Below are 16,575 nucleotides of genomic sequence, written 5' to 3'. Positions count from 1 at the left end.
AATGATACCTAAGAACAACTCCTAAGCGTGGTAGCATGTGCCCAACTATAATGCCAAAAACATCACCTAAAGTTGGCGGGTGCTATGCAGCTATGAAGAAAGCTTCAAAACATGTTTACCACAAGTGAAATAGCACAGGACCTGCTGAATCCCCTACGCGCGTTTCGATTGAATCCTTCTTCCGGGGGCGTATAGTTAGGAGGAGAAATGGGAGTGTATATAAATAGATCCCAGCCAATCAGATGATTGAATACAACCGCAAACAAGCCTATGTGTCGATGCAAACCCCACGTGAGGCCGTTGCCTAGATACAAAACAACAATGTCTCGATGCCAACGTGAATAGGTGTCATAGTGCGCAGTTGCGGAAGTGACGAAACGCTGACGTACATAAGAGCACTAATAAGCATAAGACTCTAGTAGTGTACCGTGTAAAAAACTTATAATTGCACATTGAGAATAGTGCTGAAATGAAATCTCACAAAAGCCAAATACCCAATGGGCAAAAATAATAAATTAATGATATTAAGAGTGTATCGCACGCGAGTATGTGTTGCGTGGCAACGAGTATGTGTTGCGTGGCAACGAGTATGTGTTGCGTGGCAACAGGTATAAGCGGCGCATGCGTCGTCGGTGACACAAACCAAGGGGATCCACCACCCGGCGGCGGCGACCAAGTCCGCGCACTGAGCTGGTCAAGCCGAGTGAGGTCGCAAGACAGATCTTTGCCGTCAGATGGAGAGTCCGGCTGCGACACCAAGGTGCATGCGCACCACCTGGTAAAATGTACTGTAGTGAAGGGCACATGAACAGGTTCACCACCTAAATGGTTGAACCTGGTGTTACGCTATTAAATAGCAAAAACATAATCACTGTGACATATAGTGACAATGAGAAATAAACAGTGCTTAGTAATGATAAGGCTGAGAGACAAATGTATAGTCCATGTAAAAGATATAGCAAAATAGTTGATGCTTCCTGATGGAAGGAGGCGTTCACTCAATATTAAAGGTGAGTATCCAGAGCAAGGTCCTTTGTATGAGCATATATTTTTCATTATGCAGGAAGCAAGCAGTTGTAGGCCAATTGTTGAGGTTGAAATGCACTGTGAGGCTGGGATGCATTAATAAAATAAAATAATTTAAGCAATAATCAACAACAAAGACTGAACACATGACAAAGAATAATAAAAATACCCAAACCCCATAAAACTATATCAGATAAATAATCCTACTATCTACAAAAATGCTCCAAAGCCCAGATTTTCGTTTAACCCCTGGAGAGCCATGGTACCCAACCTATATATCCATCGGCTTTCTATCTGTGCTAGGAGTCTGCTTAAGCGCCTCCTCGTACCCCCATCGAAACCGAATCAATTCCTCTGACCACCAAACCCGCAGTATAACAATTATGGAACATCTTGAAGTGGCGGGGTAAAGTTTTCAGGCTAGTTTCATCCTCACTCATTTTAGCCTTCTCAATGTCTCTGCAGTGTTCTCTAATTCTGACTTTGAGTTGTCAGTCTTTGTTGTTGATTATTGCTTAAATTATTTTATTTTATTAGTGCATCCCAGCCTCACAGTGCATTTCAACCTCAACAATTGGCCTACAACTGCTTGCTTCCTGCATAATGAAAAATATATGCTCATACAAAGGACCTTGCTCTGGATACTCACCTTTAATATTGAGTGAACGCCTCCTTCCATCAGGAAGCATCAACTATTTTGCTATATCTTTTACATGGACTATACATTTGTCTCTCAGCCTTATCATTACTAAGCACTGTTTATTTCTCATTGTCACTATATGTCACAGTGATTATGTTTTTGCAATTTAATAGCGTAACACCAGGTTCAACCATTTAGGTGGTGAACCTGTTCATGTGCCCTTCACTACAGTACATTTCACCAGGTGGGGCGCATGTGCCTTGGTGTCGCCGGACTCTCCATCTGACGGCAAAGATCTGTCTTGCGACCTCACTCGGCTTGACCGGGTCAGTGCGCGGACTTGGTCGCCGCCGCCGGGTGGTGGATCCCCTTGGTTTGAGTCACCGATGACGCATGCGCCGCTTATACCTGTTGCCACGCAACACATACTCGCGTGTCACTTCCGGTAGTGCGATACACTCTTAATATCATTAATTTATTATTTCTGCCCATTGGGTATTTGGCTTTTATGAGATTTAATTTCAGCACTATTCTCAATGTGCAATTATAAGGTTTTTTTTACACAGTACACTACTAGAGTCTTATGCTTATCAGTGCTCTTATGTACGTCAGCGTTTCGTCACTTCCGCAACTGCGCACTATGACACCTATTCACGTTGGCATCGAGACATTGTTGTTTTGTATCTAGGCAACGGCCTCACGTGGGGTTTGCATCGACACATAGGCTTAATTGTTTGCGGTTGTATTCAATCATCTGATTGGCTGGGATCTATTTATATACACTCCCATTCCTCCTCCTAACTATACGCCCCCGGAAGAAGAATTCAATCGAAACGCGTGTAGGGGATTCAGCAGGTCCTGTGCTATTTCACTTGTGGTAAATATGTTTTGAACCTTTCTTCATAGCTGCATAGCACCCGCCAACTTTAGGTGATGTTTTTGGCATTATAGTTGGGCACATGCTACCATGCTTAGGAGTTGTTCTTAGGTATCATTATGTTTAGCCCTTTCCAGCCCACGAACCTTAAAGGCGCGGTTACCTTGTCAGCATGCACATAGCACTTTGAATAGAGGTTTTCTCTACTCTTGATTCGTTTATACATTTTTCACCACTACCATTACACTGTCATTTAGGGTACATAACCATATAGTGGCTTGCCCATAACAGACGTTTTAGGTGACAGGAATATTCACATGTGACCTGTTTTTGTAGATCGGAGGTACTTTTTACCATATGATTGGTTTGTGTATAATTGTTTGAGATTTTTTTTTATCTTTGATACCAATAAAAATTGCTTTGAACTTCACATTCATGTGGCCTGTCCAATTTTTCTCGTGGGAGGCCCATATGTGTTTATGATATTTTGAATGTGTTCTTTTTATTGATTTATGGACTAATATGTATATTAATTTCTAAATAGAGATATTTGCTGATAGTATTAATAATATTACACCTACTACATGTTGGGATAGGATCTTGGAGATGGGAATACCCCTTTAAGAAACATTCTTTTGAGGATGATGACTTGTATATAAGGCAAAATAAATAAGAAAAAAAATGCTCCTCCACACCTTGGGCTATTTTTACATGTAGTGTTTTTGCACGTTTGTATTTCTTTCAATGGTGAACAAAACATTCTACAGGAAAATCAAATTTAGGGGTAGGGACTGAATTACTAGGACAAGGACATTGACGTGGTTGCTGACGGTTGTTGTAAGTGTGCAATGACAGGTGCAGGGTGGGAGGTATCTTTGCCCAAGTCATAGACCTGGGATTGGCGTGCCCGTAGGACTGGGTAAGTGGCAGTGGTGTCACCCGCTAAGGCTAGGTTCACATTGCGTTAGGGCAATCCGTTAAGCGCATAGCGCTAGCGCATTGAGCTTATGCAATGCTTCTCTAGGGTCCGCGTTCGGCGTCCCCGCTAGCGCAGATCCCCGATCTGCACTAGCGAGGAACGGACCTCGGGCGCGCCGCGGACGCTGCAAACAGCGTCCGAGGTCCGTCACTCAAATGACGCGACATCGCTAGCGCCCGCCCAATGTGGGCGTGCGCTAGCGATGCGCTCACCATTACAGGCTATGGCGGCGTTAACGGACTACGTTAACACCGCGTTATGCCGCGGTGTAACGTAGTCCGTTAAACGCGGTCACATAACGCAATGTGACCCTAGCCTAACACTTTCTGGACCCTGGTGTTCGGCCCATGTAGTCTGGTGCTTTGCTTACATGTGCATGAGCATACTGGTGGAGGTCAGGGTGGAAGTTGTGCTGCCCATACTGATGCTGGCATGGCAGATGTTGCAAATGGCCTTTTTTGTGTTAACTGGACTTTCTGTAAAAAAGCGTCAGACTGGAATATTTAAACCTTTGCTTTGCTTGGCAACTTTACCTGTGTTGGTGCTCTAGGGAACAGTTGCCCGCCTTGTGTTTCTGGGCACCCCACTGCTTCTTCCTGCCTTTTGTGGTGCTGCAGATCACTCCCACTGTGCGCTGTTCTCCTTGTTCTGCATGTCTCTTTCACTTTCTGGCGGTGACGTTCAGGTCAGAGGGCACGATGATGTGGTTAGTGTGCGGCCTCTGCCTGAACAGTCACTGCAGAGACCCGGAAGACACAGCGGCGGTGGAACGGGGACAGGTGAATATTGCAAGTGTCGGTGTCCCCGCCTGCTCAGGACAAGAGGTGAGTGTCATTTTTTTTTTTATCATTAACCCCTTCACCCCCAAGGGTGGTTTGCACGTTAATGACCGGGCCAATTTTTACAATTCTGACCACTGTCCCTTTATGAGGTTATAACTCTGGAACGCTTCAACGGATCTTGGCAATTCTGACATTGTTTTCTCGTGACATATTGTACTTCATGATAGTGGTAACATTTCTTTGATATTACCTGCGTTTATTTGCAAAAAAAATGGAAATTTGGCGAAAATTTTTAAAATTTTGCAATTTTCCAACTTTGAATTTTTATGCCCTTAAATCACAGAGATATGTCACACAAAATACTTAATAAGTAACATTTCCCACATGTCTACTTTACATCAGCACAATTTTGGAACCAAAATTTTTTTTTGTTAGGGAGTTATAAGGGTTAAAAGTTGACCAGCAATTTCTCATTTTTACAACACCATTTTTTTTTAGGGACCACATCTCATATGAAGTCATTTTGAGGGGTCTATATGATAGAAAATACCCAAGTGTGACACCATTCTAAAAACTGCACCCCTCAAGGTGCTCAAAACCATATTCAAGAAGTTTATTAACCCTTCTGGTGCTTCACAGGAATTTTTGGAATGTTTAAATAAAAATGAACATTTAACTTTTTTTTCACACAAAATTTACTTCAGCTCCAATTTGTTTTATTTTACCAAGGGGAACAGGAGAAAATGGACCCCAAAAGTTGTTGTACAATTTGTCCTGAGTACGCCGATACCCCATATGTGGGGGTAAACCACTGTTTGGGCGCATGACAGAGCTCGGAAGCGAAGGAGCGCCATTTGACTTTTCAATGCAAAATTGACTGGAATTGAGATGGGACGCCATGTTGCGTTTGGGGAGCCCCTGATGTGCCTAAACATTGAAACCCCCCACAAGTGACACCATTTTGGAAAGTAGACCCCCTAAGGAACTTATCTAGAGGTGTGGTGAGCACTTTGACCCACCAAGTGCTTCACAGAAGTTTATAATGCAGAACCGTAAAAATAAAAAATCATATTTTTTCACAAAAATTATCTTTTCACCCCCAATTTTATATTTTCCCAAGGGTAAGAGAAGAAATTGGACCCCAAAAGTTGTTGTACAATTTGTCCTGAGTACGCTGATACCCCATATGTGGGGGTAAACCACTGTTTGGGCGCATGGGAGAGCTCGGAAGGGAAGTAGCACCGTTTGACTTTTCAATGCAAAATTGACAGGAATTGAGATGGGACGCCATGTTGCGTTTGGAGAGCCACTGATGTGCCTAAACATTGAAACCCCCCACAAGTGACACCATGTTGGAAAGTAGACCCCCTAAGGAACTTATCTAGATGTGTGGTGAGTGCTTTGACCCACCAAGGGCTTCACAGAAGTTAATAATGCAGAGCCGTAAAAATAAAACAAAAATTTTTTCCCACAAAAATTATTTTTCAGCCCCCAGTTTTGTATTTTCCCGAGGGTAACAGGAGAAATTGGACCCCAAAAGTTGTTGTCCAATTTGTCCTGAGTGCGCTGATACCCTATATGTGGGGGGAACCACCGTTTGGGTGCATGGGAGGGCTCGGAAGGGAAGGAGCGCCATTTGGAATGCAGACTTAGATGGAATGGTCTGCAGGCGTCACATTGCGTTTGCAGAGCCCCTAATGTACCTAAACAGTAGAAGCCCCGCACAAGTGACCCCATTTTGGAAACTAGACCCCCCAAGGAACTTATCTAGATGTGTTGTAAGAACTTTGAACCCCCAAGTGTTTCACTACAGTTTATAACGCAGAGCCGTGAAAATAAAAAATCCTTTTTTTTCCCACAAAAATTATTTTTTAGCCCCCAGTTTTGTATTTTCCCAGGGGTAACAGGAGAAATTGGACCCCAAAGGTTGTTGTCCTATTTGTCCTGAGTACGCTGATACCCCATATGTTGGGGTAAACCCCTGTTTGGGCACACGGGAGAGCTCGGAAGGGAAGGAGCACTGTTTTACTTTTTCAACGCAGAATTGGCTGGAATTGAGATCGGACGCCATGTCGCGTTTGGAGAGCCCCTGATGTGCCTAAACAGTGGAAACCCCCCAATTATAACTGAAACCCTAATCCAAACACACTCCTAACCCTAATCCCAACAGTAACCCTAACCACACCTCTAACCCTGACACACCCCTAACCCTAATCCCAACCCTATTCCCAACCGTAAATGTAATCTAAACCCTAACCGTAACTTTAGCCCCAAGCCTAACCCTAACTTTAGCCCCAACCCTAACTGTAGCCTTAACCCTAGCCCCAACCCTAGCCCTAACCCTAACCCTAATGGGAAAAAGGGAAAAATAAAAAAAATGTATTTATTTCCAAACTAAGGGGGTGATGAAGGGGGGTTTGATTTACTTTTATAGTGAGTTTTTTAGCGGATTTTTATGATTGGCAGCCGTCACACACTGAAAGACGCTTTTTATTGCAAAAAATATTTTTTGCGTTACCACATTTTGAGAGCTACAAATTTTCCATATTTTCGTCCACAGAGTCATGTGAGGTCTTGTTTTTTGCGGGACGAGTTGACGTTTTTATTGGTAACTTTTTGGGCACGTCACATTTTTTGATCGCTTTTTATTCCGATTTTTGTGAGGCAGAATGACCAAAAACCAGCTATTCATGAATTTCTTTTGGGAGAGGCGTTTATACCGTTCCGCGTTTGGTAAAATTGATAAAGCAGTTTTATTCTTCGGGTCAGTACGATTACAGCGATACCTCATTTATATTATTTTTTTATGTTTTGGCGCTTTTATACGATAAAAACTATTTTATGGAAAAAATAATTATTTTGGTATCGCTTTATTCTCAGGACTATAACTTTTTTATTTTTTTGCTGATCATGCTGTATGGTGGCTCGTTATTTGCGGGACAAGATGACGCTTTCAGCGGTACCATGGTTATTTATATCTGTCTTTTTGATCGCGTGTTATTCCACTTTTTGTTCGGCGGTATGATAATAAAGCGTTGTTTTTTGCCTCGGTTTTTTTTCTTACGGTGTTTACTGAAGGGGTTAACTAGTGGGCCAGTTTTATAGGTCGGGTCGTTACGGACGCGGCGATACTAAATATGTGTACTTTTATTGTTTTGTTTTTTTTATTTAGATAAAGAAATGTATTTATGGGAATAATATATATATTTTTTTTTCATTATTTTGGAATATTTTTTTTAATTTTTTTTTTACACATTTGGAAATTTTTTTTTTTACTTTTTTTACTTTGCCCCAGGGGGGGACAATACAGATCGGTGATCGGTGATCAGTTTGCATAGCACTCTGACAGATTACCGATCTGAGAGAAGTGCATGCTGCTTCACAGTGCCTGCTCTGAGCAGGCTTCTGTGAAGCCACCTCCCTCCCTGCAGGACCCGGATCCGCGGCCATCTTGGATCCGGGTCTGGAGCAGGCAGGGAGGGAGGTAAGACCCTCGCAGCAACGCGATCACATCGCGTTGCTGCGGGGGGCTCAGGGAAGCCCGCAGGGAGCCCCCTCCCTGCGCGATGCTTCCCTGCACCGCCGGCACATCGCGATCATGTTTGATCGCGGTGTGCCGGGGGTTAATGTGCCGGGAGCGGTCCGTGATCGCTCCTGGCACATAGTGCCGGATGTCAGCTGCGATAGGCAGCTGACACCCGGCCGCGATCGGCCGCGCTCCCCCCGTGAGCGCCGCCGATCGCGCTGGACGTACTATCCCGTCGGTGGTCATACGGGCCCACCCCACCTCGACGGGATAGTACGTCCGATGTCAGAAAGGGGTTAATCACAGCAGCAGCATATGGGGCATAATATTCTATGGAGCATCTTATGGGGCCATGTTAAATATGCTTATTTCGCACATTTATTTAATCAGGACTTTACCAGGTGCGTTACTCTTAAAGAAAAAAATGTCATGATATTCTCATAAAAAATGTAGTGGTTTATTGAATTGTCCACAGAAAAACCACATCGCAGCAAAACATAAAAATAGATGAAATAGTTACGAACAGATTGTCCATTTGTAAATATCAGCGCTTGTTCCTCTTTGTTTCTGAGATGGAATAGAAGTCAGATTTTTGTCATGGAGTAGAGTCATGGCTATCAGCTGTTCCTTCCTTGTGTGACTTCTCTGATGTCCATGGACAATGATGATGAAGGCAGGAGGTGACAGCCCCCACGTGACAAGCCCCCCTCCTCCTAAGAGCTGTGTTTATAAATGTGTCCCACAGACCACGTGTTTTCTCTATATGGTGTTGACTTATACTCTGAGTTACATATACAGAAATAGCTTCTGTAATGTCAGCGAAAGACAATGTGTTTAGTACAGAATTCAGTATAAGAATAATTCAATTAATAATTAATATTTAACAGGCCATAATCAACTTTTATGCAGCATTATATGGGGCAACTGTTTTTATGGAGCATCTTATGGGGCCATAATCAACCTTTATGCAGCATTATATGGGGCAAATTTTCTATGGAGCATCTTATGGGGCCATAATCTACCTTTGTGCAGCATTGTATGGGGCAAATTTTTCTATAAAACCCATCATAAACTGTATGGAGCATTATATGGGGCTCCTGATTCAATATGGATATTCAAAGACACTTAACCTACTGATGTCTCAATTAATTTTACTTTTATTGGTATCTATTTTTATTTTTGAAATTTACCAGTAGCTGCTGCATTTTCCACCCTAGGCTTATACTCGAGTCATTAAGTTTTCCTAGTTTTTTGTGGCACAATTAGGGGTCTCGGCTTATACTCGGGTCGACTTATACTCAAATATATACGGTAAATGTGGTTGAATACCTGGCTAATATGCAGCTACGATTCTGTCCGTTTACCAGCACCTCTCCCTACTCTGCTTGTTTCCGGGGTACAGTGTTCCGTGCATGTTATCATGGGTCTTATATAGACCTGATGACACTATGCGGTTGGCCAGTCACAGTAATGCCACAACCAAGATGGCTACGGCATTACAGTGACTGGCAGGCATTCCCCACATGTTCATTAGCTGTCTAAAAAGCGCCTAACGTGGGGCAGGGACTCTAGCTCCTGCTCAAATATTTAAAATAATACTTGCCGAGTGACGAGCATCCCGAGCACACTGATGCTTGATCGAGTAAGGAGCAGGGTCGTTCATCACTACCTTTTACCTGTGATCCAGGACACAACATATACAATAAGAAAGTTGTTATGTTAAAAGGCAACTTCACATCACAAAAAAAAATCCCTGGGGTTGTGAACAAAAATGTATGGCAAACTGTGACCAAATCTGTCAGGAAGATTTATGACTTACTACAGAATCTGAGTAATCTGCTCCAGAGACAGGACGTCAGGTCTCTGATCTACCTGGATATTGGGACAATAAAACTTTTTCACATCTAATCTAATGAAGGATTCATTCTATAAGATCAGTTTGTTACTTTATTTAAATGTCCATTTTTTTTGTTCCGTCTCTGCTCTTTAATGTATATATTTGTGTTTCTTCAGATATAGGGATGAGCGGACCCATGCATGTTCGGGTTCGATCGAACTGTAGTCCAAAGTTTAGTTTTGGCATCCGAACTTAACCCCCAACCTGAATCCAATTGAAGTCAATGGGGTTCCGAACTTTGGTGCTATAAGGGGCTGAGATCGCAGCAGTAGAGAGCAGGAGGAGTCTCAGATCTTTCCTGGTTTTCAGGTGTATACTCCAGTGCAGCTCATGCTTAAAATGCAGATGTCTCGTCATGTAGATGGTGCTCAGGCTCAGAACACTTTATGCCTCCCTTCAGGCTTTGACTGCACAGTGTGCAATCTACCTGTCTTTTGTCGTTAGCAAGCATGGTAGCTGGAGAAATGCCACGCCAGGGAACTCCTTTGAGCTGGATTTGGTGTGCTCAGTTTGGTGGCGCAGTGAGCAGTAGCAGATGACGTACTGCCTCTGTGCTTTTGCACCATGCTGCCTCTTGCTGTTTAGCTGGGACAGCGTGGCCACCTTATTTTCCTCCGAACTGTGCTAATTACATTAACAGCCTTAATTCCATAAAGGCTCTAGATTCAAATCATCCCCCCACATCACTTTCCACCTACTCTTCACTCCTGATCTCCTTGCCGGGCTGCACACTGTAGAAAGAAGCAGCAGTTGGCACCTGTGTTTCGTCTTCATCAGAGATTTGTTGCGGTGGTCCGCTTACCGTGTGCACTAACCCTCCCACAAGTGTTTGGTCATCAGTGCTCTCAATCTCTTCCACTTGTGGGGCAGCGCCAGGTGGATGACCCGTGGAACCCCAGCCAGTGGAGTCATTAAAAAGCATAGGTGACAGCTGCATGACTTGGTGATCAGACTGCTTGGCTGATTTGCAATTGGGTGAGGTGAAAGTCAGATGACCATGATTCGCGGGTGCCAAACTCTGTGCATTCAGCGGGAAAATGGGTGGAAGATGATGCACATGGCTGTTGGGGTGTGCTGCACGCTGAAGTGCCCACAGCCTAAAAGCTTGTTGATTGGCAGTGCTGAAGCCTTTCAACAAACTTTATTCAGCACCTAACCCAAACAGTAAAATGGACTTCTGGGAAAAAGTCTGTATTCAGAGTTCAGCACCGAACACTAGGTGTCCGGTATGAACCCTGAAGTTTGCAGTTTTGGTTCGCTCATCCCTATTCAGATACTGTGTTATACCATGCTTGATGAAGACTCCTAAGGTTATGTTCCCACAGTTAGAAACCGGCAGCGCTTTGGATGCAGCATATGTCCGCTCCGTCCAAAGCGCTGCCGGCTTTTGAACGCATGTGTTCATTGAACCATGCGGAATCACCGCGTCCTATATATTGGACGGTGATATTTATCTTGCAAAGACGAAACGTCTCCGCAAGATAAATAGACATCCTGCCGTCTGGAAAGACGCGCCGCATGTTCATTTACGCAGGGAAGCTGGAGGCGTCTCTGCACACATAGTGGGGATGGGATTTCATGAAATCCCATCTACTATGCTGTAACATCTGGCCGCTGCAGCTGTACCTAACCCACAGCGTTTATAGACCGTGGAATCATACCCTAAGAAGTCTTGAAAACTTGCTTTGTAACAATATTTCTTTTATTTTTGTTAGCCATTAAAAGGTATCATGACTACAAGATTACTGTTTTTTTCATCGAAAACAATCCTTTTTTTTGTATCACTTTTTACATACAGACCATAATGATATCAGTTTCTGTATGTTATTGCGGATCTCTCTATATTCCTTTAATTAATTCCATCTTTTGTATTGGCCATTCAATATCTTCCTTCCCCTGCTCCTTTTTTTTTTCCCCAAGTTTCGCTCTACTACCTGTATTGGAAACAAAATGGACAGTATCGCAAATTTGTGCTTAAATAGTAATAATGTAGTAATAGGTAAAATTAATTAAAAGCACCGAAGTTGAGCATTGAACAAGAACATAGGCGGTTGTGGAGCTCCTTATATACAAAGAACCTACAAGAATTGTATACAGTCAAGAAAAGGTACAAAATGATTATAAAAGAACAAAATGTCCAGCTTCACCGAATCCATGAAAATAAAGTTTTCTTTATTCACAAACTTAAACATGGAGGATACAAACTTCAGCACAAACCATGTGGGAACAAATCTCGATGTGTTTCTGGAGATTAAGCTCCCTTAATCATGAATTGGTCATGTACTTTTGATGTACTTTGTCGTTGAGCTGTAGAGTATATCAGCACTCCTATTGCCAATGCTCTGGTTTTTTTTTTACTTTGCCCATATGCAGCGCAATGCCCCAGAATGTCATAAAAAAAAAAGTTTGTTTAAAAAAAATAAATAAAAATAAATTAGTGACATTCAGTATACTAACGCCCTACATATAAAGTTACTCGGCGCTATCATTTTTTTTTTGCAAAAGAAAAATGCTATCTCCCACCAACTAATTTCTTACACTCAGGTAACACAGGAGGTATAAAACCACTCTGCACTTTAATTAGATTAACCTATTATGCACTGATTGGTCAAAAACTATTGTTCAGCCATTCGGTGCCAAAGGGGTTAATCAGGAGAGGTGACACTGTGATCACTCCATCCATTGTGACTGCTGTGAATGGTGCTGTATCAGACAGCACCAATGACTGCATGCCAAGGTGGCTTTTTTTTTTTTTTGGTTCCTTTCACAACTTTATTGTGACATCTCTGTGATTGGCTGATCAATTCTGACCAGCCAATCACAGCGATCGCCAGTGCAGGGTGAATGGCGGGACTTGCATTGATGGCCTGCTGTTTCAGACATAGCGGTGCCATATATGTACTTTGCTTTGAGGGAATGCACTTTCTGCAGCGTCATACATATACAGCGCATGTCGTGAAAGGGTTAACCTCCAATGAGCCAGAACTGCTCTGTCACAATGTACAGCTTAAGCGGCTCAGTCACTGGATTCCATCAGAAGGTGCCCACATCATGTGCCGCATCATCGGCGGTGGGACGGGTCTATGACGAAGGCAGGAAGGCGAAGACGCCCTCTGTTCTGATGTCCCAATCTCTGTGGATGTTCCTTGCACTTATAACTTTGCGTCTTGTTTTAATGGAATATTTGACATGGATTCTGTTAATTTAGAGTTTTCTGTTTTAGATTTGTTCTGTGTTTTTGGTGCTGGATTGGAGATATTTTGTGATAAATCGCTGTATGTGACTATAATCGGACTGTGTGTTATACCGGGGGCAGGACGGGGCCATGACTGGATGTAGTGATCATGTGACGCCGGTAACAGCTCCGCAGATTTCTTACATGGGATCTTTATGATTTTATATTTGTATCAGTTCATCTTCTCCCCATTCAGGTCCCTACAATATCGGATCCTCTCAGTGGAGATCTTCTATATAAGAGAATTCTCCTGAGTGACCCTACAAGGATGGAGAGGGACAGGGACAAGATGGCGGAGAGGATATTACACCTCACCCTAGAGATCCTCTTCCGGCTTACTGGAGAGGTGAGAGATTCTGATGGCATCACATTACATCGTTCTTATCTATGGGAATAACAGATGGACAGAACTGGAGAGGTGAGGACTCTGGAAATGTCTGTAGTGAGGTTTATTAATGTGTCTCTCCATAACCAGGATTACACAGTAGTGAAGAAGACCCCTAGTGAGCGCTGTCAGGCCTCTGTGTCTGAGGGATTGGGAAGACACCTGAGCCCAATCCCGGGGCCTCCACCTCACCCCCTGATACATGAAGAAATCAATGACCAGAAGATATTAGAACTCTCCTACAAGATGATTGAGCTGCTGACTGGAGAGGTGAGACTGCTGGGAATGCTGGGACATTATACAGTAACGCTATGAAGGGATCGGAGGATGACGGTATCATTGTGTGTGTCAGATTCCTATAAGGTGTCATGATGTCACCGTCTATTTCTCCATGGAGGAGTGGGAATATTTAGAAGGACACAAAGATGTGTACAAGGACGTCATGATGGAGGTTCCCCAGTCCCTTGCATCCCCAGGTAATAGACAGGACTAAATATACACATTCTAAAATCATCTGTAAGTAAAGATTGAATTCAGTCCCTGTTTGTTTCCTCCAGTTCTATTCAGTGAGAAGACTACCCCAGAGAGTCCCTGTCCTACTTTTCTTCTTCTGGACTGTAAACAAGAAGATTCCGATGTTCCTCAGGATCATCAGGTAGATGTAGAGAAGGCGTCATGACATTTCCCTTATTATGTGTAGACGGCTGTGAAGGTCTTATATTCAGTCTTGTTTTACCCACCAGTATAAGGGAAGAGTCAGATGGCCATATAACCCTGACTGTGATTGCTTCACAATGCTCAAACTGGCCGGTGGCTCTCCGTACCGGAGTGTGACTGCATGTATTTTTTTTATTTTATTGTTTGTTTTTTTTAAATTTAAGAAGGCCACAAAATATTTTGAATGGAAAATAGCACGATAAAACTGCGGTGCACTATAACAATGACTGGGTGCCGCTGGTCTACTTCTATAGTCAGCCAAAGGTACGGACAAGTCCTGTTGGTTCATTTTAGTGAATGTAAGTTTGCCCACGTTGGCTGTGGGCAAGCGGATGTACCGGTCTGTGATCACACCCCCTTCCGTACATTTGCCACAGGGCAGGCCATCACTTCCAAGGCATAAAGAGCAAGCTGAGGCTATGTTTCCAATTTTGAGACCCATAAGTTAAATGGAGCAGACCCATTTAACACACACTTCCACCATGTTGTTGATATGCTGCCTCCTGCTAATACAGACCTTATCAGATGGTGGTGCTGTATGCTAAGGAAGGTTTTCCATATTTCAGCCATGCTAACCCTCCCTTCCGAAGTGGTGCCAGTGCCCTAGCTGCATTGCAGACTTCTTCCTCCTCTTCTGCCTTGTTCTTTCATTGAGCCCTCGATGTCGGGTGGGAACGCTGTTAGTAGTGCATCTACCAGCATGCGCTTATGTTCCCGTGTTTTCCAATCCCGCTTCTGGGACTGAAGTAACCGTACCGTCACATTAAGCGACGCTGCAGCGATAGCGACAGCGATGCCGATCGCTGCAGCGTCGCTGTTTGGTCGCTGGAGAGCTGTCACACAGACCGCTCTCCAGCGACCAACGATGCCGAGGTCCCCGGGTAACCAGGGTAAGCATCGGGTTGCTAAGCGCAGGGCCGCGCTTAGTAACCCGATGTTTACCCTGGTTACCAGCGTAAAAGTTAAAAAAACAAACAGCACATACTCACCAGCGCGTCCCCCAGCCTCTGCTTCCTGACACTGACTGAGCTCCGGCCCTAACAGCACAGCGGTGACGTCACCGCTCTGCTTTCACTTTCAGTTTAGGGCCGGCGCTCAGTCAGTGTCAGGAAGCAGAGGCTGGGGGACGCGCTGGTGAGTATGTGCTGTTTGTTTTTTTAACTTTTACGCTGGTAACCAGGGTAAACATCGGGTTACTAAGCGCGGCCCTGCGCTTAGTAACCCGATGTTTACCCTGGTTACCAGTGTAAAATATCGCTGGTATCCTTGCTTTTGCTGTCAAACACGGCGATACACGGCGACCTAGCGACCAAATAAAGTGCAGACCTTCTAGCAGCGACCAGCAATTTCACAGCGGGATCCAGATCGCTGCTGCGTGTCAAATACAGCGATATCGCTATCCAGGTCGCTGCAACGTCACGGATCGCTGGCGATATCGCCTAGTGTGACGGTACCTTAAGGATGGTGCGTTGTCCTTGTAGTGGGAATCTAATAGTGGTCACCCAGTATTAAGCAGTGGTAACAATCTGGGCAACTTAGCTACCATTGTGCGTTCACAGCGGCATGTTTCGGCTACTGTGTGCCAGGCTGCCCAGAGACAACGACAAGCTGTCCTCGGAGAGAGGTATATCGTCTGGGTCCTCTACATTCCACCAGCCACTCTCCAGTGATCCCTGTGAGCTGCTTTGAGTGCCACCCTACTGTGAACACAGTTCATCCTTCTCCAAAATTTTCCCCTGGTAGACAGTTGTGTACCTGGCCACTGTTAGTACAAGAAGTGGAGGACTTGCCTGATAATAGTGTGAATGTTCCCTGTCTCTCCTCCTCTTCCTCATGTGCCACAACCTCATCCATCATCTAAGTGCCTAAAGCGGGGGTGGGAAATTAAATTTTCCTGAGGGGCCACATCAGAGACTGTGACTGTTGTGGAGGGCTAAACCAATAGGCTGAAATTAATTCTACTCAATATTAATATTTATATATTATCTATATCTATATATATAATTGTCTAAGGGTTTTTCCGTCTGTCTGTCTGTCTGTCTGTCTGTCTGTCTGTCTGTCTGTCTGTCTGTCTGTCTGTCTGTCTGTCTGTCTGTCTGTCTGTCCTGGAAATCACTCCATATAAGGTATGGTCTACAAACAGGATACCTTATATGGAGTGGTCGGCGGTTTGTAGACCATACCTTATATGGAGTGGTCGGCGGTTTGTAGACCATACCTTATATGGAGTGGTCGGCGGTTTGTAGACCATACCTTATATGGAGTGGTTGGCGGTTTGTAGACCATACCTTATATGGAGTGGTCGACGGTTTGTCGGGCGGCCTCGACCAATCAGAGATGGGCACAGCATGGCGACGATGATGTCATAATGGTTGCCATGGCGACGATGATGTCATAAAGGTTGCCTCGACCAATCAGCGACGGGCACAGTCTGCCGCGAATCACATACTACGGGGACATGCATATTCTAGAATACCCGATGCATTAGAATCGGGCCACAGTCTAGTATAT

The 16,575-nt window shown here is 44.1% G+C and overlaps 1 protein-coding gene across 4 annotated transcripts in view; it reads left to right on the top strand.

Moving 5' to 3' along the window:
- LOC143767208 (uncharacterized) overlaps nucleotides 1–16,575 on the top strand; it is a 521,413-nt gene that overhangs the window by 245,909 nt on the left and 258,929 nt on the right. For 3 of the 4 annotated variants that reach the window (XM_077255347.1, XM_077255352.1, XM_077255351.1), the window contains exons 2-5: nucleotides 13,159–13,308; nucleotides 13,438–13,617; nucleotides 13,700–13,823; nucleotides 13,905–14,002. The exons of the other annotated variant lie outside the window; for it this stretch is intronic. In XM_077255347.1, coding sequence (XP_077111462.1) covers nucleotides 13,231–13,308; nucleotides 13,438–13,617; nucleotides 13,700–13,823; nucleotides 13,905–14,002 — 480 coding nt within the window. In that variant the 5' untranslated portion in view covers nucleotides 13,159–13,230. The remainder of the gene's footprint in view (nucleotides 1–13,158; nucleotides 13,309–13,437; nucleotides 13,618–13,699; nucleotides 13,824–13,904; nucleotides 14,003–16,575) is intronic. 4 annotated transcript variants of the gene reach the window in all.

The sequence above is a fragment of the Ranitomeya variabilis genome, chromosome 4, assembly GCF_051348905.1.
Source record: "Ranitomeya variabilis isolate aRanVar5 chromosome 4, aRanVar5.hap1, whole genome shotgun sequence".
In the NCBI taxonomy this organism is placed as follows: domain Eukaryota; kingdom Metazoa; phylum Chordata; class Amphibia; order Anura; family Dendrobatidae; genus Ranitomeya; species Ranitomeya variabilis.
Note: the sequence above shows the minus strand (reverse complement) of the source record. Positions and strands in the feature narration are given on the sequence as shown.